Source organism: Salvelinus alpinus, chromosome 28 (assembly GCF_045679555.1).
Source record: "Salvelinus alpinus chromosome 28, SLU_Salpinus.1, whole genome shotgun sequence".
NCBI classification, from domain to species: Eukaryota; Metazoa; Chordata; class Actinopteri; order Salmoniformes; family Salmonidae; genus Salvelinus; species Salvelinus alpinus.
In genome coordinates, this window is record NC_092113.1 from 12,058,597 (window position 1) to 12,083,991 (window position 25,395).

Consider the following 25,395-nt stretch of genomic DNA (forward strand, 5'->3'; position numbering starts at 1 on the left):
ATGTCAAGCTGCTCTCCAAATTCGCTACAACACCACTATTTTGCAGCGCATTATAAAATTATAGTGGCCCACTAGATTCAGTACCTTAACCTGTAGGCTAATCGTAAATTACAGTGGGAAAGTGAAAGTAAATTATAGGCCTATCTAACGGCTGCAGGATAAATTAACAATTAAGCAGGGGTTTTACGCATGTGTCTGTGGGAGGAGAGGCAACTCAACGACCACTCCGTCGTGCGCAAATCAGATAATACGAGGCGCTGTTTGAATGTTTCATTACAATATATTCATGGGTGCATTCTCCCATTTTTGAAATAATCATTGATCTAAATATACTGCAAATTACTGCCCTGTAAGAGCTGCCCTGCTCAACTGTAAGTGGTGTTATTGTGAAGTGGAAATGTCTAAGAGCAACAACGGCTCAGCCGCAAAGTAGTAGGCCACACACGCTCACAGAAAATTACCACCAGGTGCTGAAGCACGTAGCACGTAAAAATTGTCTGTCCTCGGTTGCAACACTCACTACGAGTTCCAAACTGCCTCTGGAAGCAACGTCAGCAAAATAACTGTTCATTGGAAGCTTCATGAAATGGGTTTCCATGGCCGAGCAGCAGCACACAAGCCTAAGATCACTATGCACAATGCCAAGCATCGGCTGGAGTGGTGTAATGCTCGCTGCCATTGGACTCTGGAGCAGTGGAAACGCGTTCTCTGGAGTGATGAATCACGCTTCACCATCTGTCAGTCCAACTGACGAATCTGGGTTTGGCGGATGACAGGAGAACACTACCTGCACCAATGCATAGTGCCAACTCTAAAGTTTGGTGGATGAGGAATAATGGTCTGGGGCTGTTTTTCATGGTTCGTTTTTTTTCTATTATTATTATATATTTTTCACCTTTATTTAACCAGGTAGGCCAGTTCAGAACAAGTTCTCATTTACAACTGCAACCTGGCCAAGATAAAGCAAAGCTGTGCGACAAAAACAACAACACAGAGTAACACATAAACAAACGTACAGTCAATAACAGAATAGACAAATCTATGTACAGTGTGTGCAAATGTGTGCAAATGTAGAAGAGTAGATAGGTAAGGAAATAAATAGGCCATAGAGGCGAAATAATTACTATTTAGTATTAACACTGGATGTGCAGATGATGTAGAGATACTGGGGTGCAAAAGAGCTAGAGGGTAAGTAATAATATGGGGATGAGGTAGTTGGGTGTGCTATTTACAAATTGTCTGTGTACAGTGATCAGTAAGCTGCTCTGACAGCTGATGCTTAAATTTAGAGAGGGAGATATAAGACTCCAGCTCCAGTGATTTTTGGAATTCGTTTCAGTCATTGGCAGCAGAGAACTGGAAGGAAAGGCAGCCAAAGGAAGTGTTGGCTTTGGGGATGACCAGTGAAATGCTGGAGCGCGTGCTACGGGTGGTGTTTCTATGGTGACCAGTGAGCTGAGATAAGGCAGGGCTTTACCTAGCAAAGACTTATAGATGACCTGGAGCAAGTGGGTTTGGCGACAAATATGAAGTGAGGGCCAGCCAACGAGAGCATACAGGTCGCAGTGGTGGGTAGTATATGGGGCTTTGGTGACAAAACGGATGGCACTGTGATAGACTACATCCAGTTTGCTGAGTAGAGTGTTGGAGGCTATTTTGTAAATGACATCGCCAAAGTCAGGGATTGGTAGAATAGTCAGTTTTACAAGGGTATGTTTGGCAGCATGAGTGAAGGAGGCTTTGTTGCGAAATAGGAAGCTGATTCTAGATTTAATTTGGGATTGGAGATGCTTAATGTGAGTCTGGAAGGAGAGTTTACATTCTAATCAGACACCTAGGCATTTGTAGTTGTCCACATATTCTAAGTCAGAACTGTCCAGAGTAGTGATGCTTGTTGGGCGGGAGGGTGCGGGAAGCAATCGGTTGAAGAGCATGCATTTCGTTTTACTAGCATTTAAAAGCAGTTGGAGGCCACGGAAGGAGTGTTGTATGGCGTTGAAGTTTGTTTGGATGTTTGTTAGCACAGTGTCCAAAGAAGGGGTAGGCCCCTATGAAGGGAAATCTTAACGCTATAGCATAAAATTACATTCTAGACGATTCTGTGCTTCCAAATTTGTGGTAACAGTTTGGGGAAGGCCCTTTCCTGTTTTAGCATGACAATGCATCCGTGCAGCAAGCGAGGTCCATACAGAAATTATTTGTTGAGATCGGTGTGGAAGAACTTGACTGGCCTGCACAGAGCCCTGACCTCAACCCCATCGAACACCTTTGGGATTAATTGGAACGGCGACTGATAGCCAGGCCTAATCCCCCAACATCAGTGCCCGACCTCACTAATGCTTTTGTGGCTGAATGGAAGTAAGTCCCCGCAGCAATGTTCCAACATCTAGTGGAAAGCCTTCCCAGAAGAGTGGAGGCTGTTATAGCAGTAAAGGTGGGACCAACTCCATATTAATAACCATGATTTTGGAATGAGATGTTTGACAAGCAGGTGTCCACATACTTTTGGTCGTGTAGTGTATCTACACAAAGATGTTGTGTCTCAATCCAAAAGCAAAAGCAATTTAGATTATGGTACAAAGTAGTTGACTTTGGGTATTTCAAAATAAGAGTCCATATTACCACAAGGCCTTCATTTGTCATACCACTGTTCATTCCATTTACAGTTCATTTAAGTTATTTTGATATTAAACTAATGCACTGGTTTATTAATATATTATTTTAATATATTGTATGTCATAATAAATTATCATAAAAAGCTATTGAATGCAGTCAAGGAGCCGGTCTTTTTAAATTGTGCGACGGAAGTGGGAAATCCCTACGCCTGCCTGTCAAAAATCTTTCCGCTCTTTCTCAAAGCCGCGGTCGAGTTTCGCGATATTCACCTGCATCAGTTGATTCTAGTCTTCCCGAAAACGGTTCTAACTCGTTGGGAACTAGACTGCTGTCGCTGCTCGATGCACTTGTTTGCTTGTTAGCTACATATAAGCTGACAGAAGAGGCCGTAGTGTAGTAAGCACTAGCTGTTAGCCAGACAACGATAGAGGCCACCGCTTCCGTATAACGGAATCAAGCTAGGTAAGAGATTTCCGAAGGACAACTGCATGTCAACTCAGCTCTTCATAATCATGACATTATTGTGTTGAGAACCTATTTTACATTTTATACGTATGGTAATATGAAAAAAATATATGTTGTGACAGTTACCTTTAGTTAGCTACAGCTGATATTGATAGATAGCTAGCTTAGCAAGGTAACGTTAGCTAGCTTAGCCAGTTGATTTTGTTGGTAGCTAACTAACGACGTTACCTAACAGGTACTGTAGGGCAACATGACATGAACCTTCTAACTAATTATTCAACATTGTTTTTTAAATGTATTTTTCGTAGACATGATTTGGTTATTATTCACTATGGGTAGGTATACAAATGTCTACCCAACGTATATACCCTTGTAATTCAATGCTTTAACTATGCAAGTCTTGCATTTATTTATTTATATTGTCTCACTGATTGCTGTTTGCAGTATTAGCAGAATGTATCAGGAAACATATGATAAGCATGTATGGTTGAAGAGTTCCTGTTTTACCAGCCCTCCCGCTGCAGCTTGTGCTCAGTGTACTGCCACAGTCAAATTATGCTTAACATTACGGTCAAATAAAATATAAATCTTTCTTTCTCCTCATTAGGCTTCAACCAAGTAAAACGGTTGTGGCCCCACTGTGGATTCCCTGAATTGGACCGGGGCGGAGGCAGTCGTAGGCAGAGCAGGCGCCACGTGAAGTGCGGTTTCGACTTCCCCTATGAGTAGCAGCACCGGTCAGAGAGCACCACGGACCCGGGCGGCGAAGGCAGGCCAGGGGGCAGGGGGGACAACGACATGGACCCCTCAGGACCAGAGTGTGGACCCTTCATACAGGCCTACTACCACTGCAGGTCCAACTACAGCCTGCAGTGGTGGGGGGAGTTCCTGTGTCCTGAGTAAGCTAATCCAACTGCCGGCTCCGCCGCTGTCGCGCCACCAGCTGAAGAAGTTAGAGGAGCACAGATACAGCAGTGCAGGCCGCTCACTTCTGGAGCCCTTCATGCAGCACTACTGGGAGTGGCTAGTGGCATGTGTGCCGGCATGGATAGCCCCCAACCTCATCACTATTGTGGGCCTGGCCATCAACATTCTCACCACATTGGTGCTGGTGTACTACTGCCCCACTGCCACTGAACAGGTAGGTCCATGCAGGGGCATCACTGGGAATTCTAGGCCCTGGAAAGAATTTGATGTTGGATCCCTTTCACACACTGTCACTCATATGGCCCTCCCTCCCACTGAGTATGCATATTTAAATGAATTAATCAGCAGGTATTCCTACTAAGTAATAACCATGGATTATTAGGTCAATGTTTGTTTTAACGGCTGTAATAATATACACTACTGACAGGACATAGAGAGAAGATGAGGCTGTCAGTATTTCTTTCAGAATTTCTTGATTGAAAAGTATTGATTGGGTAATTGTCATATATAGCCTGCCCTTTCCAAGTGAAGGTTTATCAAAATGTCTGTCTCTGTTTTGTCAATGTTGGATGCAATTTGTTGTAGGTAAGAATGCTACACTATACCTACTGTCCTTGTTGTCTCTGTGAGAATCAAGCTATTCTAAACCATCTTACAGTAACAGTATTTGATGAACATGGTGTTATGGTAAAACACCAGAATGCCACAAACAGTGACTTTTTACATTTACAGTTTAGTAATTTAGCAGATGCTCTTATCCAGATTGACTTACAGTAGTGAGTGCATACATTTTCTTACTGGCCCCCTGTGGGAATTGAAACAACAACCCTAGCATTGCAAGCGCCATGCTCCAACTGAGCTACACAGGACCAACTCACTGAATTTGAATGTCACTTCCTTGGCTATCTGAAAATGTTACCTGCTGTCAAATCTTCCCTCCCGCCATCCTAGTTTCCGCAATTCCTCTCAAAGCTCATTGGAGGAGGTCGACAGGAGGGACCCTGGATCCTCTCCTCTAAATGCGCTTTGAGAGGAATTGTAGAAACCAGGATGCAAGGATTTGACAGCAGCTAAGGTTTTCAGACACAGAGCAGTTGTAGGTGTTTTGGCCACCATGCAGTCTTTTACCTGTGACCTTCCATGTGGAGGTCTAATGTCAACAGTACCCATGTTGTATAACTAAGACGAAAGTGTGTGAGTTGGTACTGGTGACATGTTTTTGGAATCTGACCTGTCGAAGAGTTATGACTCTTTTTCTGGGGTTTTGCACGTTGTAATACGGGCAATTGCACGGTATCAGAGTGATGCTAAGGCTATGATTTTTCACTTCATTTTTTTTTCTCAAACTCATGTACTTGAACAGTGCAGAGGCAAGTGTTGGTAACAGAATGATGGCACCAACAGCACAAACTGTCATTCTGTTACCAAACTTAGCATTTGCACTGTTCTTCAATAAATGTGTTTTTGTAAAATTTCTGTGGTTATTGTTAAAATTAGTCATTGTGCATAGAGTTATGGTTTGTTTAGCTTGCCAATCATTGGTTTTTGTTTGACATTTTCAAGTGAAAAATCTGAGTTTCAGCATCACTCTGTTACTGTGGAATTGCCCCTACGTAACATGTTGTTGTCATGAATGTCTAAAGATTGACATTTCAACTACGAGTGATTGTAGATTATCAACCGGTTCATGAAAGGATGTGTGTTTTATGACTGTACAAAAGCTGAAAAACAGGCACACATTCAGGTACTTTCCGTAGATGCTGGAGTTGTAGGCAAACTCAAGGAAAAAAGAAAGGAAAGCGCCGAACACTGCTGCTCGTGCTCCCAGGTGATATTTATTTATGACAACGTTTCGACCCTAAGGTCTTCATCAGGCATCCATATCCCAGGTGGCGGTGGAAGGTCCTATATATAGGGGCAGTACTCCGTGACATCTCTTCCTGAAACAGGAGGTAAAAAATGTATAACATAAGTTCACAATATTAACATTCAATGTATCAAAATATATGATCATACACAAGGAATGTGATCAATATTTACAGTAATATACATACAATATTCAATTAGGATTAAAAAAACACAATCTAGACATATTGAAACTAGCAGCAGTGTGCTGCGTTTTCCTTTCTGTTTAGGAATGTTGCCTGTCAATGCGAAACCAGTTAGCTTGCCTTAATGCTTTTGCTTAGAAGATGTGATACAGCAGGATGTGTGTGTCACCACAAAAGTGTTGTGCTTAAAAATTATTTAAGCAACATTATAGAATAAAAACGATCAAGGGAATTTTAAGGCTGTCAATTTTAACAAAGTGGCTATGACTTTGTGAATGGAGAAAGGTTGACCAATTATTGTTAGTTTATCAATATTTAACATTAGACACGTTTTGCTTTTCCTTTCTCTTGGTCACTGGGGCCAGGCTTGCGCAATGCTCCATGTCATGTGTGCTTGTTTTGCTGAGGTGCGTGGGGGATGCCTTACAGGGCTCTTGGGGACAGGCACCCCATGTCCCCGTCCTCTCAGGTTACACATCTATCCTCAGGCCCCTTCTCCCACCTCCCGAGCCGTAGAGGGTAGGAATAGGCATTTAGAATGTTCTCCCTCAGACTACTTATTCAAGCTGGCTTAATTGTGAATCGATTAGAATCGGATGTGGGTTATGTATTTTTAGCTACACAGTCGCATGGTCTTTAGTATTTGAGTCCTCTTAAGTATGAGTCATATACATACATATAGTACATTCAGAAATGATTCAGACCCCTTGACCTTTTCCACATTATGTTACATTACAGCCTTATTCTAAAATGGATTCAATCTACACACAATACCCCATAATGACAAAGCAAAAACAGGTTAAAATACATTTTTGCTAATTTATAATAAACTGAAATATCACATTTTACGTAAGTATTCAGACCCTTTACTCAGTAATTCGTTGAAGCACCTTTGGCAGCGATTATAGCCTCGAGTCTTCTCGGGTATGATGCTACAAGCTTGGCACGTGTATTTTGGGAGTTTCTCCCATTTTTCTCTGCAGATCCTCTCAAGCTCTGTTATGTTGGATGGGGAGTGTTGCTGCACAGCTATTTTCAGGTCTCTCCAGAGATGTTAGATCAGGTTCAAGTCTAGGCTCTGGCTGGGCCACTCAAGGACATTCAGACACTTGTCCCGAAGTCACTCCTGCGTTGTCTTTGCTGTGTGCTTAGGGTCGTTGAACCTTCCTCAGTCCCGCTCTGGAGCAGGTTTTCATCAAAGATCTCTGTACTTTGCTCCATTCATCTTTCCCTCGATCCTGACTAGTCTCCCAGTCCCTGCCACTGAAAAACATCCCCTCAGCATGATGCTAGCACCACCATGCTTCACCGTAGAGATAGTGCCACGTCCGACGTGACGCTTGGCATTCAGGCCAAAGAGTTCAATCTTGGTTTCATCAGACCAGAGAATATTGTTTCTCATGGTCTGAGAGTCTAGGTACTGTGTGGCAAACACCAAGCGGGCTGCCATGTACCTTTTACTGAGGAGTGGCTTCCGTCTAGCCACTCTACCATAAAGGCCTGATTGGTTGAGTGCTGCAGAGATGGTTGTCCTTCTGGAAGATTCTCCACAGAGGAACTCTAGAGCTCTGTCAGAGTGACCATCGGGTTCTTGACCACTTTCCTGACCAAGGCCCTTCTCCCCCAATTGCTGTTTGGCTGGGCGGCCAGCTCTAGGAAGAGTCTTGGTGGTTCTAAACTTCTTCCATTTAAGAAGGATGGAGGCCACCGTGTTCTTGGGGACCTTCAATGCTGCAGAAATATTTTGGTACCCTTCCCCAGATCTGTGCCTCAACACAATCCTGTCTCGGCGCTCTACGGTCAATTCCTTCGACTTCATGGCTTGTTTTTAGTTCTGACACACACTGTCAACTGTGGGACCATTTATATAGACAGGTATGTGCCTTTCCAAATCATGTCCAATAAATTGAATTTACCACAGGTGGACTCCAAGTTGTAGAAACATCTCAAGGATGATCAATGGAAACAGGATGCACCTGAGCTCAATTTTGAGTCTCATAGCAAAGGGTCTGAATACTTACATAAATAAGGTATTTGTTTTTTATTAATGTGAAACATTTCTAAAAACCTGTTTTTGCTTTGTCATTATGGGGTATTGTGTGTAGATTGCTGAGGATACATTATTTATTTTTTTAGAATAGAGCTGTAACAAAATGTGGGAAAAGGTCAAGGGGTCTGAATACTTTCAGAAGGCACTGTATGCCATTTATCAGACACTTTCATCCAAAGCGACTTAGTCATGAGTGGACATTTTTCATATGGGTGGCCCCATTGGGAATCGAACCCAAAACACTTTCTCTACTGACTGAGCCACACAGGATCAGTGGAGAAATCAAGTTCATGGGTTTGTTTTGATCGTCTAAAGCTTTGGAGCTGGAGGCTTGACTGTAATATAGGCAAGGTTGTTAAGTTATCTTGTGTCTGAAAATGAGATCACTTGAGGATATTGTTTAATCTGCAATTGACCCAACCTCCTTTCCATAGTGTTACATTTCTTAGTCTACTGTATGTTGCGTTAAAATCTTATCAGCTACAGTTTGTTATCAGGGAAGCTTGCACAACGGTAACTAGATCCCACCATGTATTCCTCCTCCCACGGCTAGTTTAAGGGGCAGCTGTTCAAACAAACTGGCCCTCTTAATCTGATATTAAACGCACTTTAGATCAATACTGTATGCTGACACATGGGAAGGTTTCGGTTACTTTCAACCCAATCAGTTGAAATATAATCTGTTGTTGCCAGGGGTTAAATTGGGCCGGGTCAAATGAAAGCCTGGTGGCTTTCAAATTGTTGTCATTTAATTTTCCTCAGCCAACACAAATATGCAACAGCAAAATCAGACGACCCCATATTAGAATAGTTTACCTATTCAATTGGCCAGCTTGTCACATTCTATGTGAGGAGTTTCTCTCCGGTGCTTTCAAACAGTGAGAGCTGCACAGCGCATAGGGAGAGAAACATGCATGCCCAGTCATTGCACAACATTGTTAATGCAGTCATAAGAGAACACACCTTCTGATAGCAGTTTTGATGGCCACTGTAGGACCTGAGAGCTTTCTAGTGTTACTACACTTTTCTTTCTCAAATCCCCAACATTTGTGAACTGCAGCTTTTCAGAACTAGAGTTTTAACAGCGTTAGCGCTTGCCAATGTCATTTTAACGCGTAGGGTAGACCGGGGCTAAATGTAACACGAGTCAGGTGCAACTGGTAGGCCTACATTAAAGTAACTGTCCAGGAAAAATGTCATTCTGTTAACTCCTACCCAGGTAATGTTGTCAACTCATCCTATACTTGTATTTGTGGCCAAAGCATACATTGGAGAAAAAACACACAAAAAAACCCAACTCAAACAGACGGGGACACACTCTTCACAGCATTTCACCTGGTTGGAGGTACTATACATCACGGTGGGCTTAGATTTCAGTGCGCGTACGGGTGCACATAGTATTGAGTCCGAACAGAGTACTCGCTCATGTCCAGATCGTGGAATTTATTCACAACATTGCGCTTAGTCAAATATTTTCACTGAAGATTTACCTCAGTGTTTTGGCTTCTTGCGGTCAATTTGCAGTCTAAAAATGATTTGTAATTATGTTCTATATCGTGGAGCTTCGCCCCATAGGGGAGCTCTGCTCCTAGTGGTTTACCCCACTGCCTAGGCAGCGAATAGCCTGAGAGAACTATGCACACACCTGCAGCCAATGGGAGTACAGGTGTCCCTATATAAGGGGATGCTTCCCCTCAGTCAGCCTCCCATTATTTTCAGCGACTGGACTAGACTGAAGAAGCCGAGAAGGGAAGATAAGTCTCAGGACGAACCTGCTGTCGATATCCAAGTCTCGACATCGTCCCTCTAGAATGAGCACTCCAGGTTTTCCACCTAACTCAAAAGCTCTTAAGAGCTCAGTGTCGCTGCTCCACCATGGCGGCTGTGGACCCACACGACTTATGTTTCATGTGTCTAGGATCACAGCACTCTAGGGGCGGCCTCACAGACCCCCGGAATGCCCAAGCTGCGCCCTCCTATCTTTAAAGGAGCGGAAACGGTGATGGGCGTTCTTTAGGGAGGATATCCCTCGAGGACGCCATGTCTGCTAGCCTCAGGTTCTGAGGCATCATATGATGATGCCGCCTCTAGAGAAGACGAGGATATTGGGAAGTGTGTGGATGTTTCTCCGGAACAGTCTTAACCCACTGACCGATTTAGATTTTTTTTTTTATTAAAAACTCCCTATGGAGAGTGCAAGGATGAGACGGGCTCTGAATTTTCAGCAGCCCCCTCCTATGCAACCGCCTCTTTGCGCTCTGATTTTCCAGGGCTTGTTGAGCGGGCTGCGAGTCAGCTTGAGATCATGCTGCCCCCCATTGCCTCCAACCCGGAAGTGGACATGATGGAGGGCGGCCCCTACTCTCGACCAAGAAGGGCGGCGGTGCCACTGGCACCAGCCATGCACTCGCTCTGAAAATATGTGGAAGGTTCATGGGGGTCACCTTTGAGGGTGAGAGTGCCGGTAAAAGCTTACACCCCATTCACCAGAGGAACTGCAGACGGCCCCAGGGGATCCCCAGGCTCGAGCATGCCATGGCTGCGTACCTCATCCAGGTTTGAGCTCCTGGCAGTCACCCAAAAAGCCCACTCTACCTATGACAAAGGACAGGCTCACAGCTCAGCTGGTAGAGAAGTCCTTTGCATTAGGTGTCCAGGCTGTAGCAGCAGTGAACAATATTGGCAACAATATCCTGGCAGCCTCTCTATCCCGTCTCACCACGGGCAAGACTGAGCTGTCGTGAGAGGCGATAGAAGAGGCGTCGAATTTCTGGCGCCGTACTTCATCTCACCCAGGAGTCGGCTGTGTGCGGGGAGGTCGTGGAACGACATTTTTGGATGTCTCTGACGGCCATGAAGGAATCCGACAAAGCCACCCTGTTGAACGCCCCCATCTGACAGCGGCCTCTTTGGAGTCGCCGTCAGAGGCAACGGCGCGTTTCGAAAAGCTGGAGGAGGGGAGGAAACAACTATCTAGACACCTGCCATTGGCAGGAGGATCTAGATCGCTTTCAAGAGCCACCCAGTTTCACAGTCTCCAGTAGGCCCGGGTCTACGGCCAGACGGATAGCCCGAGGAACGGCAGCATCCAGCTCACTCCCGCAGTGCCAGAGAGAGCAGCCACTCCACCGGCGAGAGAGGTGGTCATGACGTCACCCTGGCGACAACCTAAGGGCAGCCAGACGCGACGATGACAGGACGAGGGGGAGAGGAGAGGGAAGAGCGCAACGCCCTGTGCAACAGTACCTACTATTCCCCCCGCTCCCCTACAAAGAGATGGGGGAGCCAACATGATGTTTGTTGAATAAAGACTGGATTCCAATTGTATTTGTCACGAGAACCTCTTTTCCATAACAAACCAGAGATCGTTCAGGTTCTCTCTGTAGCTGAACACACACATGAGGATGCTATATATGGCAATGATAAGAGGGCAGCAAAGCGGACGCTTTTGATGAGCCGCCATGCTATACCTCATAAACACCCTACACCCCAGACTCCTAGGAGTAATGTGGCTCAGGGTTTAAAGAACAGCCTGCGTACACAACCCCATGTTGGGTCGATGACGCAATCGCTGTTGGGAGACTGCGCACTAACTCAGGCAATAGCCTCAGTGCAGTTCAGACCTGTGCTGCGTTCAGGTTACGAGTATGACCGTGTTGTCGCCCCCGTTTCTCACAGAACGTGCTAATATTTCCTCCCCCTTTCGAGGGGGGCCCACCCTGGGCTGTGCCACCACTTCTATGTCGGAGGACAGCGGTGGCATGGGCCATAGAGGAATACAGGTCCTTCCTACTGAATGCACCACAACTTCACGCTCTCCCGCTCTCAGAGCATTATTGGGAGTGGCAGTGAAGTTGCACCCTCTCCCACTGGCTAAGCCGGATGCTGGAGAAGGGTTACCGGACTCCTCCCCCGTTTTCGACCGTGGTAGAAACGGTGATGAAATCGCCAGAGAAAGTAGCCGCTCTTGTGAAAGAGATTACAGAACGTTTGGCGAAGGATGCGGTCACAGTATTTCCCCGAGAGCAACGGAACAGCAGGCTATATTCGCCCTAACTAGTGCCAAAAAAGACGGGGTGTATGAGGCCATTATTGGATCTACGCATTCTCAACGAGAGCGTAGCCAAATGGCCCTTTCGAATGCTTACGAATGTGGAATGTGTCCACAACAAAGACTTTTGTATAAGCAAAGACCTAAAGGACGCGTTCTTCCATGTGCCGGTTCATCCGCGTCACAGGAAGTCTCTGCATTTTGCCTTCCAAGGGGTGGCGTACGAGTATGCGAGAATACCATTCGGGTACACCCTGGCACCTCGCACCTTTTCCAAATGCGTGGAGGCGGCAATGGAACCGTTGCGTCGTCAAGGGATAAGGGTCTTGGCCTACCTAGACGACCTACTGGTTCTCGCTGGCAATTGCACACACAACACAGACAGTGATTAATCTCAGGCTTCTGTGAATAGGGAAAAGAGCGGACCCTGGCCCAGTCATCGGATTGTCTACATGGGACTGCAGCTAGACACTGACTATGAAGGCTTGAATTTCGGATCCTCGACGGGCTGCCCTGTTGCTAGCCCTACGAAGGTTTCATCCGAATTACACGTTGACGGCGCATTCCTTCATGACACTCTTGGGTCTCATGTCGTCTGCCCACTCTGTGGTTCCGCTGCACATGCGCAGAACACTGCGATGGTTCGCCCAACTACGACGACCCAGTGCGGCATCGTAAACGGTTGTTGGTGGTTCCCTTCTCGCTCAGAGCGGACTTGAACTATTGGAGAGGCCCGTGCATTCAGATGCAAGGTGTCCCAATAGGCAGTGTCCTCCTATATTCCAGTGTTTACGCTTGTCTGACTGGATGGGGAGGGAAATGTCAGGCTCAAGCGATCGGAGGTGTGTGGCCTCCCTCGGGACACCACATCAACCTCCTGGAGTTGGAGACAGTTCTACTGGTTCTGACCCACTTTGTGTCTACCCTACGGGGTCGCGACGTGTTGCTCTGGTAAAACAACCGAACCACAGTAGCCTACTTAAATCGCCAAGGAGGAGTTAGGTCTCCTGCACTCCACCGGCTAGCAGAGGAATTGTGGCTGTGGGCTCACGAGCACCTTCGCTCGTTGACAGCAGCACACATTCCAGGCTATCAGAACGTCAGAGCAGACCTCATGTCTCGAGGGGGTCCCCGAGACAACGAGTGGCATCTGCACCCCGACATTGTTCTCCAAATATGGGAACGGTTTGGGAGAGCCGAGGTAGACCTGTTCGCGTCACGTATGAACGCACAGTGTACCCTATGGTTCTCTCTACGAGCCCAGGACGAACTGCCACTAGGGATAGACACTTTTGCACACCAGTCATGGCCGGATGTCTCCTGTACGCATTTCCACCGCTGTTCTGCATTCTCTCACTGTTAGCCCGCGTGAGAACAGGAGGTCTGTCAATCATATTGATAACCCCTGATCGCCCAGGGTCTTCATGGTTCGCGGGGATGACTCAGATGCTGGTTGCGCCACCCTGGCCCGTTCCACATCGAGAGGACGCAATGTCTCAGGCGGGAGGCATGATAAGGCAATTGCCTTTTAATCGGCCAACCACTGATGGGCTGGCTCCTGAAAGGGACAGGTTAGAGCGCCATGGGTTATCTGATTTAGTAATCAGAACCATACAAGGCTCACGTGCCAGTTCCACATCCAGGACGTATGCCAGCAGATGGAATGTGTTTTCACAATGGTGTGCCACAGAGAATGTGGACCCTGTGGGCTGTCAGGTTGAGAGTATGCTTTCATTCCTACAATTCATGTTTGATAAGCAGCGCTCACCCGCCACCATCAAGGTGTTTGCGGCAGCGATCTCCGCTTGTCATGAGGGGTTTGGCAGAGACAGTCTTCAGCCACCCTCTGATGAAACGGTTCCTATTGGGAACGCGGCGGCTTAAATTATATTTAAATTAATATTTTTTTAACTAGGCATGTCAGTCGGCTTAGGCAGATGCCTAGAGCCACGCTTCCTCGGTGGGATTTGGCCTTGGTACTCGAGGCACTCTGCAAGACGCCGTTCGAACCATTGAATCAATACCCCTCAAGATATTATCTCTGAAGACGGCAATGTTGCTCGCTTTGACTACGGCTAAGTGTGTCAGTGATTTGAGTGCTCTTTCGACGAGACCCGACTGCCTGGCCATTAATGGCGATCTGAGCAGGGCGGTGTTACGTCCTAACCTGGCATTTATGCCAAAGGTTATTAAGAGCTCATATAGGTCACAGACCATTGAGCTGTGGGCCTTCTCCCCCCTTCCCATGCGGAGAGGCTTCATCGCCTGTGCCCGGTGCGCGCTTTGGCGTGCTACTTGGAGCGCACGGCGATGATTAGGTCAGTTGATTGTGTATCACAGTGCTAGTACACTTGGTAGAACACTATATAAGCAGCGGCTGTCTCACTGGCTTTGTGACGGCATTGATGATGAGGCGGCAGGGAGGCCACTGCCTCTGGGTGTAAGAGCCCACTCCACTCGTGGATTAGTGGCGTCTACGGCCCTTTTCAGAGAAACAGTGGTAGAGGATATTTGTGCAGCGGCGTCGTGGTCGTCACAGTCTCCTTTTATCCGGTTCTACCTTCTAGACATGTCTTCTAGCTCGTTCTGTACTCAGCGTGGCTGATGGGAGAACTTGAGTTAAAGGGAAAGAGGTGTAGGACTGTTGGGCTTGGTTCCCATTAGATCCACTCTTTTTCCAAGAGAGAGACGTGTGATATGACTCCTGTCTGATATTGTTAGTACAGTAGAGAACATGTCCTTTGACTGCCCACCAGTGTATCACTGTGTTTCGCATTAACATATGCTAACCATGTGTATGTGACAAATACAATTTGATTTGATTAGGGCGGGGTGATGAGGGAAAGCGTTCTGTAACTGGTAGTACATAACTATTAGACCGGTCACAAAATGTTTATGGAATATTGAGGTATCATCTATCTGCTGAGCCAGGTTAGTATGGCCCATATTCTGTTATCTGCCCACGAATCATTGGCTTTGGCTAATGGATTGAGTGTGGCGGGTTATACTGAGGAATCAGCGAGTATGTCTTCTAACTTGGTTCAGCCTGCACTCAGCCTGATGGGAGGACTAGAACTAAAGGGAGAGGACCAATGAACGGGGTTCCATCAGGTCTGCTTTTTCCTGTTAGAATGACTACATAGTATGACTCCTGGCTGAAGGTGTAGTACAGTAGAGTCATGTATTCTAACCTGCCCACAAGTCTATGACTGTGTTTGGGCGGAAGGATGAGGGATAGTTTCTGTAACTGGTATTACAGTACTATTAGACCAATTGTTTAATATTGACAGAATATTGAAGTATCATCTATCTGCTTGTACAGATTAGTATGGCTCATATTGTGTTTTATCTGCCCACTAGTCATTGAAAAAAACTCATACTTTTCTGTGGAAGTCGAGGAGCACTAATAGACCCGTCTATTGTAAATGTTGAATGTTTGTTCCCTTTACCTTTCAGGCACCGCTGTGGGTGTACCTGTCTTGTGCAGTGGGCCTCTTCATCTACCAATCACTGGACGCCATCGATGGGAAACAGGCACGGCGCACCAATAGCAGCACCCCACTGGGAGAGCTCTTTGACCATGGCTGTGACTCCCTTTCAACAGGTGTGTGTGCTGGAGCGTGTGTATACCGTCTCAAACTACCATAAACAACACACTCACAGACTACAAATTACATGGAAGATGGACACAACAAATATGCACTTAAAGACAGACACAATATACCCATAAATGTACACAACACACTTACAGATGTAAACAACATAATGATTTAAGACTGAGAAACATCATGTTGTGTAATTCTCTCTATCACTCTCTGTCGCCCTCTCTCTCCCTCTCTCTGCATGCATTGATGTCACTGGTACTAATATTTTTTTCATTTCAAATGTATTTATTTAAATGTATTTATTTATATAGCCCTTCTTACATCAGCTGATATATCAAAGTGCTGTACAGAAACCCAGCCTAAAACCCCAAACAGCAAGCAATGCAGGTGTAGAAGCGCGGTGGCTAGGAAAAACTCCCTAGAAAGGCCAAAACCTAGGAAGAAATCTAGAGAGGAACCAGGCTATGAGGGGTGGCCAGTCCTCTTCTGGCTGTGCCGGGTGGAGATTATAACAGAACATGGCCAAGATGTTCATAAATGACCAGCATGGTCAAATAATAGTAATTTCCACACACAATTAAGACAAAGTGAGGAATCAGAATATACCTGCCTCTTTGACTCTTACTTTCTATCACCCACCCTTGCTCTCTATCTCTGTCTCTCTCGTTCTCTCTCTCTCTCATTCTCTGTCTCTGACTACTTTCTCTCCCCTCTCTTAGTGTTTGTGGTCTTGGGGACCTGTATCGCCGTCCAACTTGGAACTAACCCAGACTGGATGTTCTTCTGCTGCTTCGCCGGCATGTTCATGTTCTACTGTGCTCACTGGCAGACCTACGTGTCAGGAACCCTGCGCTTTGGCATGTGAGTGGGTGGGCACCCCGTCTGAGGTTTCCTTTAAACTACAGTCTAGTCAAGAGTTTGGACACACCTACTCATTCAAGGGTTTTTCTTTATTTTTTAAAAACTTTTTTCTACATTGTAGAATAATAGTGAAGACATCAAAACTATGAAATAACACATATGGAATCATGTAGTAACCAATTTTGTTTTTAACAAATCAAAATATATTTTAGATTCTTCAAAGTAGGCCTTTGCCTTGATGACAGCTTTGCACACTCTTGGTATTCTCTCAACCGGCTTCACCTGGAATGCTTTTCCAACAGTCTTGAAGGACTTCCCACATATGCTGAGCACTTGTTGGCTGCCTTTCCTTCACTCTGTGGTTCAACTCATCCCATTCCATCTCAATTGGGTTGAGGTCGGGTGATTGTGGAGGCCAGGTCATCTGATACAGCACTCCATCACTCTCCTTCTTGGTCAAATAGCCCTTACACAGCCTGGAGGTCATTGTCCTGTTGAAAAACAAATGATAGTCCCACTAAGCGCAAACCAGATGGGATTGCATATCGCTGCAGAGTGCTGGTTAAGTGTGCCTTGAATTATAAATAAATCAGACCGTGTCACCAGCAAAGCACCCCCACACCATCACTCCTCCTCCATGCTTCACGGTGGGAACCACACATGCAGAGATCATCCATCCGTTCACCTGTTCTGCATCTCACATAGACATGCCGGTTGGAACCAAAAATCTCACATTTGGAGTCATCAGACCAAAGGACAGATTTCCCCCGGTCTAATGTCCATTGCTTGTGTTTCTTGGCCCAAGCAAGTCTCTTCTTATAATTGGTGTCCTTTTAGTAGGGGTTTCTTTGCAGCAATTCAACCATGAAGGCCTGATTCACGCAGTCTCCTCTGAACAGTTGATGTTGAGATGTCTGTTGCTTGAACTCTGTGAAGAATTTATTTGAGCTGCAATTTCTGAGGCTGGTAACTAATAAATGTATCCTCTGCAGCAGAGGTAACTCTGGGTCTTCCTTTCCTGTGGCGGTCATCATGAGAGCCTGTTTCGTCATAGCGCTTGATGGTTTTTGCGACTGCACTTGAAGAAACTTTCAAGACAAGTTCTTGACATTTTCTCGATTGACTGACCTTCATGTCTTAAAGTAAGGATGGACTGTCATTTCTCTTTGCTTATTTGAGCTGTTCTTGTTATAATATGGACTTGGTCTTTTACCAAATAGGGCTATCTTCTGTATATCACCCCTACCTTGTCACAACAACTGATTGGCTCAAACGCATTAAGAAGGAAAGAAATTCCACAAATTAACTTTTAACAAGGCACACCTGTTAATTGAAATGCATTCCAGATGACTACCTCATGCAGCTGGTTGAGAGAATTCCATGAGTGTGCAAAGCTGTCATCAAGGCAAAGGGTGGCTACTTTGAAGAGTCTCAAATATGAAATATATTTATTTTTTGGGGTTACTACATTTTGTTTTGATGTCTTCACAATTATTCTACAATGTAAAAAAATAAATAAAGAAAAACCCTTGAATGAGTAGGTGTTCTAAAACTTTTGACCGGTAGTGTATCAACATTTGCTTATCTGTTTGGCTTTCGGGAACAGCCACAACAAGGACACGGGACGAATGTCCTGGGAGTATGGTTGATTTGATTTATCAATATGATTTGATATGATGTAAGCCCTTGACAGAGTAAGTAAGAGTTAAATAGGTTGTCCGCCAGAAAAAATGTAACCTTATCAGATCAGGTTCCTCTCAGCCTTTCGAGGGACATGTTCTCTACATCCCCCCACACACTCACAACTAACCCACAACCCAGAGGAATGGATGGCGTTTGTGCAGGACCTGCTAGGGGGTGCTATGTGCATGTTGATTTTGATAATACTGTGTGAAATGTGAAATCACTTAACCGTTTGCATATGATTCCTCTGTCTCTCTGCCTGTGCAGCATTGATGTGACTGAAGTGCAATTCTTCATTATAATCATGTATTTGCTGGCTGCCATCGGAGGACCAGCTTTTTGGCAGTTCTTGGTAATTCATTTAACCCATTTGATTCAGCAAATTATGGCCTGTTCCTACTGCTTGGAAATGAAAGAAATTACCTTAATGCTAATTGTTACATGCATTGTAGTTGTAGTTTGATGCATTTTCTATCCTTTTTTTGTCCTCGTATTGAATCTAGTGTAATACACTGTTATACATGCAATTAAACATTTATAGCCTCAAGAATGTCAAGACTTATGAAAGTAATGTAGGGAATGTAGGGAAGTTATGGCATGTTGGCGATTTTGCTGAGTGCATCCTTTCCTTGTTTCCTGGAGGTAAGCACAGATCTATAAGGTATTGGATAGGTGAAAGCCCAGTTGCCGCCCTATTACTTCCACCAATCCAACCAATTCAGATCTGTGTTTACTTTAAGGAAGGTAGGAAAGATGGATGTGTTTCTAAAATATTGAAACAGGGCTCTGCTATTACTAATCCCCCAAACACACAGATCCCTGTGGTGAACATCCAGATTAAGCTCATTCCAGCCATCCTCACTGTGGCGGGAGCCATCTTCTCCTGCACCAACTACTTCCGGGTCATATTCACGGGAGGAGTGGGAAAGAACGGATCCACCATAGCGGTAAGGATGACGTGATCCGTCCTGGCTAACGAGGATCCAATTGAATTGTATGGCTGACAAAAGATGACTTGGTGTGTGGAAGTATACGGTGTGTGGGAATTTGACGCAAACCGTACGATTTACTGCGGCTCGTTGCATTGGTTATTTCAACTTTGGTAGTAATATGATCCATATTACAATTACTATATATAGCTATGATACAGAGTATATCAAGCTTAATTTAAAAACGTCAACAGAATTTGTTTTGGGTGAAGTAGCCAGTTTTTTCTAATGCTTAAATACCACAACACTTGGCATGCTTCATTTCTAGGCCTCCATAAAATAGTGACATGGATGACTATCATGCCCTTTTCATTGATATCAGCCAAGCTACTAGTCAGAACTTTACCTTGCGGTTTATTTATCACTTTAGAGACGGATAAGGATAGTGGAATTTTCAGCTGTACAGTGATTGTGACAGCCATGTCCCTTCTTCCTCAGGGAACGAGTGTCCTGTCGCCGTTCTTCCACATAGGGTCGGTCATCATTCTGGCCGTCATGATCTACAAGAAGTCTGCGTCCCAGCTGTTTGAGAAGCACCCCTGTCTCTATGTCCTGGCCTTTGGGTTTGTGTCGGCCAAGATCACCAACAAGCTAGTGGTGAGGAACCAGGTGACCTGGATCGTGTCCGTTAGGGCACACTGTAGCGAAGTGTTGTGTAACGGAACACAAGCGTTTTTTGATTGGACAAGTTCAGATAGTACCTCTGTTTCGCATAGATTTCTTCCATTCTGTGCCTACTGAACATGACCGTGAAACATGAAATGCTGAAAAAGCCAGTCTACATTCCAATATCCACACCCGCCACTAGTTTTGGTATAACTGTCGGCTCAAGGGTAAATTACTTTTAAGTCTGTTATAGTGCGCTGCGCTATAACGTACCTTGCATTGAATTTCAGCCCTAGTCCAAGTTTTTAATTAGACTCAATATAGTTATTTGGTCTTTACTCTATTTACTCTATTATACGTTGCCGAATCTCTTGTTTTTTGTTTGTTTGTTTTACAGGTAGCTCATATGACAAAAAGTGAGATGTATCTCCATGACTTGGCTTACCTGGGGCCAGGGCTGCTCTTCTTGGACCAGTATTTTAACAGCTTCATAGACGAGTACTTGGTCCTCTGGGTGGCACTGGTAAGTCACCATAGCCCTTCATAGCTTCATCCATGTGCATGTATAGTACCAGTCAAAGGTTTGGACACCTACTCATTCAATGTTTTTTTATTTTATTTGTACTATTTTCTACATTGTAGAATAATAGTGAAGACTACCTCGTGAAGCTGGTTGAGAGAATGCCAAGAGTGTGCAAAGCTGTCATCAAGGCAAATGGTGGCTGCTTTGAAGAATCTCAAATATATAAAATATATTTTGATTTGTTTAACTTTTTTTGGTTACTACACGATTCCATATGTGTAATTTCATAGTTTTGATGTCTTCACTATTATTCTACAATGTAGAAAATAGTAAAAAATAAAGAAAAACCCTTGAATGAGTAGGCGTGTCCAAACTTTTGACTGGCACTGTACGTTCCAAGTAGGGGTGTGAATGTTTAAACGTTTAAACAACATTTTATTGTTAATGTTAAGGAAAAAAACTCCAACCTTAAAACTGTTTTCGCCACAGAATTTAAATCACAGTGCAGTTATCACAAAACTAACACTAACAGGTCCCGATCATCATCAAGGGAAAAATTTAACAAATAGGCCTACCTAACGCGTCAATGCTGTAACTTTATTAAGGGGGATATGCATCTTTCAAATTATTTGTCACGGATATGAAGTGCTCCGCACGTCATCGTTGTTAACAGTTAGGGTATAGAAAACACAAAATACAGAAATTGCTGCAGTTGATATGCAGTCATTGTCAATGGCCTACTTGAGTTGTGAGGTAATTTCCTAAATGAAAGACTGCAAGCGCCATTTGAGCCGCGACTCGCGCTACTGAACATGTTGCGTCATTCTCGTCAATATCACTGTTCACCATTTACTCCATTTTCTAAATGGGACACTATAGCAGTTCGCAAAAAAACCCAGAAAATAAACGAGACAAATATATTATTCCTAAACTGTAGCTCATAGTTGGAACACGTTTCCCTACTTTAATCAACCAGTCCGTTTTTAATTTGTGATGAGGCTGTCATGATTTAGCAAGGAATGTAGCTTGTCTACAGTTTTGGTTGTGTAGCCCATCAGTAATTTCTATAGGCCTCCTATAGGCCTAATGGGAGCTTGGGTTCGCAGCACCCGTGTGTGTGAGTGTAGAGGGAACGGTTGGATCGGAATTGAGGTGAGAAACGCGTAACGGAGAGAAAGAAAAATAACTGTGATAACTTGGCTAGGTTTTTTTTTTTTTTTCGTGAGTCGCTAATGTACATAACAAATGGAAAGAACACGAGAGTGAATTAAACACTTGTCTTCGGGACAAAATTTCACCTGCCTGGAGGACGGGTGCAATTGTGGCCCATAATTTGGCGCGTTCCTGCATGTTGGCATTCCTGCATCTGCAGGAGCCCTTCATACTTTTATTGGTCCATTTTTAAGCCGGTACACAGACGGGAGGCAGGGGTGCTCCTGTACAGTAGGTGGCGGTAATGCACCATAATGTTGGATGTCAACCGACAGAAGAAGAGGCAGGGGTGACAACGGTAGCTAGCTTGCTAGGACAACAGTCGGGTACTGTTTTCCCACAGTTCTGTTAACGAGGGCAGTTGTAAGGCATGCGTTTAATACACTGGGTGCTAGCTAGTTAGCAAGCTAGGACTCCAGTACACAGTGGGTGGGATAGGTAGCTAGCTATTTTACACATTTTGCGATGAGGCTGAGTGAAAATGTTGCTGTTTTTAGAGCTCAGAGATTCTTGAAAGACGGGACAATCTCAACTTTTTTCCCACAAATATTTGTCTTACTAATATTTGTCTTACTAACTAGTATGACCACTCTATGGAAAGATGAGACTCGCAACATGTAAAGTGTTGGTCCTATGTTTTATGAGCTGAAATAAAAGATCCCAGAAACTTTCCATACGCACAAAAAGCTTTTTTCTCAAGTTTTGTGCACATATTTTTTTACATCCCTGTTAGTGAGCATTTATGTTTATTTTGTTTTTTTTTGTCACACAACACAATGCCACAGATGTCTCAAGTTTTGAGAGACAGTGCAATTGACATGCTGGCTGCAGGAATGTCCACCAGAGCTGTTGCCAGAGAATTTAATGTTAATTTCTCTACCATAAGCCCAGGACCTCCACATCTGGCTTTTTCACCTGTGGGTCTGAGACCAGCCACCCTGACAGCTGATGAAACTATGGGTTTGCACAACTGAAGAATTTCTGCACAAACTGTCAGAAACCGTCTTAGAGGAGCTCATCTGTGTGCTCGTTGTCCTCACCAGGGTCTTGACCTTGCAGTTTGGCGTCGTAACAGACTTCAGTGTGCAAATGCTCTTCGATGGCCACTGGCATCTTAAAGAAGTGTGCTCTTCACGGATTAATTCCGGTTTCAACTGTACCGGGCAGATGGCAGACATCGTTTATGGCGTTGTGTGTGCGAGTGGTTTGCTGATGTCAAAGTTATGTACAGAGTGCCCAATGGTGGGGTTATGGTATGGGCAAACATAAGCTATGGACAATGAACACAATTGCCTTTTATCGATGGAAATCTGAATGCACAGAGATACCGATTGTCATGCCATTCATCCGACGCCATCACCTCATGTTTCAACATGATAAACGGTTGTCATGGCCACATGTCGCAAAGATCTGTACACAATTTCTGGAAGCTGAACATTTCCCAGTTCTTCCATGGCCTGCATAGTCACCAGACATGTCACCCATTGAGCGTGTTTGGGATGCTCTGGATCGACGTGTACGACAGCGCGTTCCAGTTCCCGCCAATATCCAGCAACTTCGCACAGCCATTGAAGAGGAGTGGAACAACATTCCACAGGCCATATCAACAGCCTGATCAACTCTATGTGAAGGAGATGTCGTACTGCATGAGGCAAATAGTTGTCACACCAGATACTGACAGGTTTCCTGATCCACGCCCCTACTTTTTTTTTTTTTTAAGGTATCTAAAGATACAAATCTGTATTCCCGGCCATGTGAAATCCATAGATTAGGGCCTAATGAATTTCTGTCAATTGACTGATTTTCTTATATGAACTTTAACTCAGCAAAATCATTTAAATTGTTGCATGTTGTGTTCATATTTTTGTTTAGTGTAGATATAGGTACAGACACATCAACCTTATTCCTTATTATTTATTTTTTACTGTCTGTTTCACCATTTATGAATGTGTTATTCAATGTGTTTCTATGGGCTATAGTAGTAAAGGCCAAATTAAATATTTGATCAAATAATATAAAACATGTTTGGGGGGGAATACCTACAGGGGTCCTAAAAATCAAATAGCTAAATGATCCATGGTATGAACATCTTAAAATTAGTATAATATTAGGTTAGTATAATATTTCATTATTCAAATATGTTATGCAAATCTCCAAACTTATTTTAGTTTTGTCTTGCTCTATAGCACTATTAAATGTTCCAGGGCTAATTTCTTTAGACTTTCACTTCTCTGGAAACAACTTTGATGGACATTCCTGTAGTCAGTATTTCAATTGCATGCTCCATCAACTAGAGACATCTGTGGCATTGTGTTGGGTGACACAACTGCACATTTTAGTGGCCTTTTATTGTCCCCAACACAAGGTGCACCTGTGTAATGATCATGCTGTTTAATCAGCTTCTTGATATGCCACACCTGTTAGGTGGATGGATTATCTTGGCAAAGGAGAAATGCTCACTAACAGAGATAAACAAGAGAAAGCTTGTTGTGCATATGGAACATTTCTGGGATCTTTTATTTCAGCTCATGAAACATGGGACCAATACTTTACATGGTGCGTTTATATTTTTGTTCAGTAGCTAGGAAGACTCCGGTACATAGCAGGGGAGGCGGGAGTGACACCGGTAGACTGTGTCCTTCGCCCCTGAAAAACACTGATAATGCTTTTATTTCCCTTTTGACCCACATTTTCAATTGCATAGACAATCAGGGGTGCGTTCCTGCAGATTCAGGAATAGCCACATGCAGGAACGCCCCGCAATCACACTGTGATTGGTTGGCAGGTTCAAAGCAGATTCCAGAAGCCTAAGCCTACTGTAGGACTGCGAGAGAACTTCATTGCCCCCTATCGGTCATACCACACAATAGAATTTCATATGGAATTTTATGAACGTGACAAGGAAATTGTCATATTGCAGATAAACATTTGACTTCACAGACTGATTCTAGCCAACGTAAGATGTCAAAACCCCTTAGTTGAGTGGTAAAGTAGTATACCAAAATCCATCACTGTTGTGTATTTTGCAGTGCAATGTAGATTGCCTAGCGTATATTCATGCAATTCTTTTCAGTGGCAAAAGATGATTGACATAAAACAAAAAACGCAACAAATTCTGTAAATAAAGAGCCTTAAATGTACTTTATTTGACATCCATCCTGTCTGTCTTGTTTTATCTCCAGTTCCTGTCCATCTTTGATCTAGTGCGCTACTGCGTTAGCGTCTGCAACCAGATCGCCTCTCACCTGCACATCTTCGTGTTCAAGATCAAACCCCCCAACCTGCGGTCCGCCTCTGCCTCCCGGTCAGGCAAAGACGTGTGGTGTAACTGGTCTGGTGACACTACTGACAGGTGGTGACACCGTCCGGCTGGAGCTGGTGGAATTACCTCAACCGCCTCCCCCTTGTCTCCACAGGGTTCCCATTGGATGAGACTAATTGGAGGTAGTCTTTCTATGAATGTATAATGCTGCGTTCACAACATCTCGTCATTTAAAAAATACCAGCATACAACTGGGGAAAATCCACTTGAACGCCCCTCTAACTGGTAATTACTAGTGGGAAACTATCAGCCCTGTGCTCAGTTTCCCACTTGCACCTCTCTGACGTCATTTGTCAACAAACAAGACAGCAAGCTTGGCGGTATTTTCAGCAGTTGTTTATGGTAAGAACAAAATACAAATTGTTAATACAAAATTGATTCTGTTAATCTTCCTTTAGATTTAGAAAGTGAAAGGAGGTCTGGATATACTTTTT

At 44.4% G+C, this 25,395-nt stretch overlaps 1 protein-coding gene across 2 annotated transcripts in view; it reads left to right on the forward strand.

Annotated features, from left to right (window-relative positions):
• Positions 1-25,140, forward strand: part of LOC139557204 (choline/ethanolaminephosphotransferase 1-like) — a 30,194-nt gene extending 5,054 nt beyond the window's left edge. Inside the window, exons 1-9 of one of the 2 annotated variants that reach the window (XM_071371690.1) lie at positions 2,819-3,078; positions 3,689-4,222; positions 15,617-15,764; positions 16,485-16,626; positions 18,577-18,661; positions 19,125-19,256; positions 19,737-19,895; positions 20,302-20,427; positions 24,822-25,140. In XM_071371690.1, coding sequence (XP_071227791.1) covers positions 3,803-4,222; positions 15,617-15,764; positions 16,485-16,626; positions 18,577-18,661; positions 19,125-19,256; positions 19,737-19,895; positions 20,302-20,427; positions 24,822-24,998 — 1,389 coding nt within the window. In that variant the 5' untranslated portion in view covers positions 2,819-3,078; positions 3,689-3,802 and the 3' untranslated portion in view covers positions 24,999-25,140. Of the gene's footprint in view, positions 1-2,818; positions 3,079-3,688; positions 4,223-15,616; positions 15,765-16,484; positions 16,627-18,576; positions 18,662-19,124; positions 19,257-19,736; positions 19,896-20,301; positions 20,428-24,821 lie in introns of those variants that run through there. The other variant, XM_071371691.1, reaches the window with a different exon arrangement.
• The last annotated feature ends 255 nt before the right edge of the window (positions 25,141-25,395 follow it).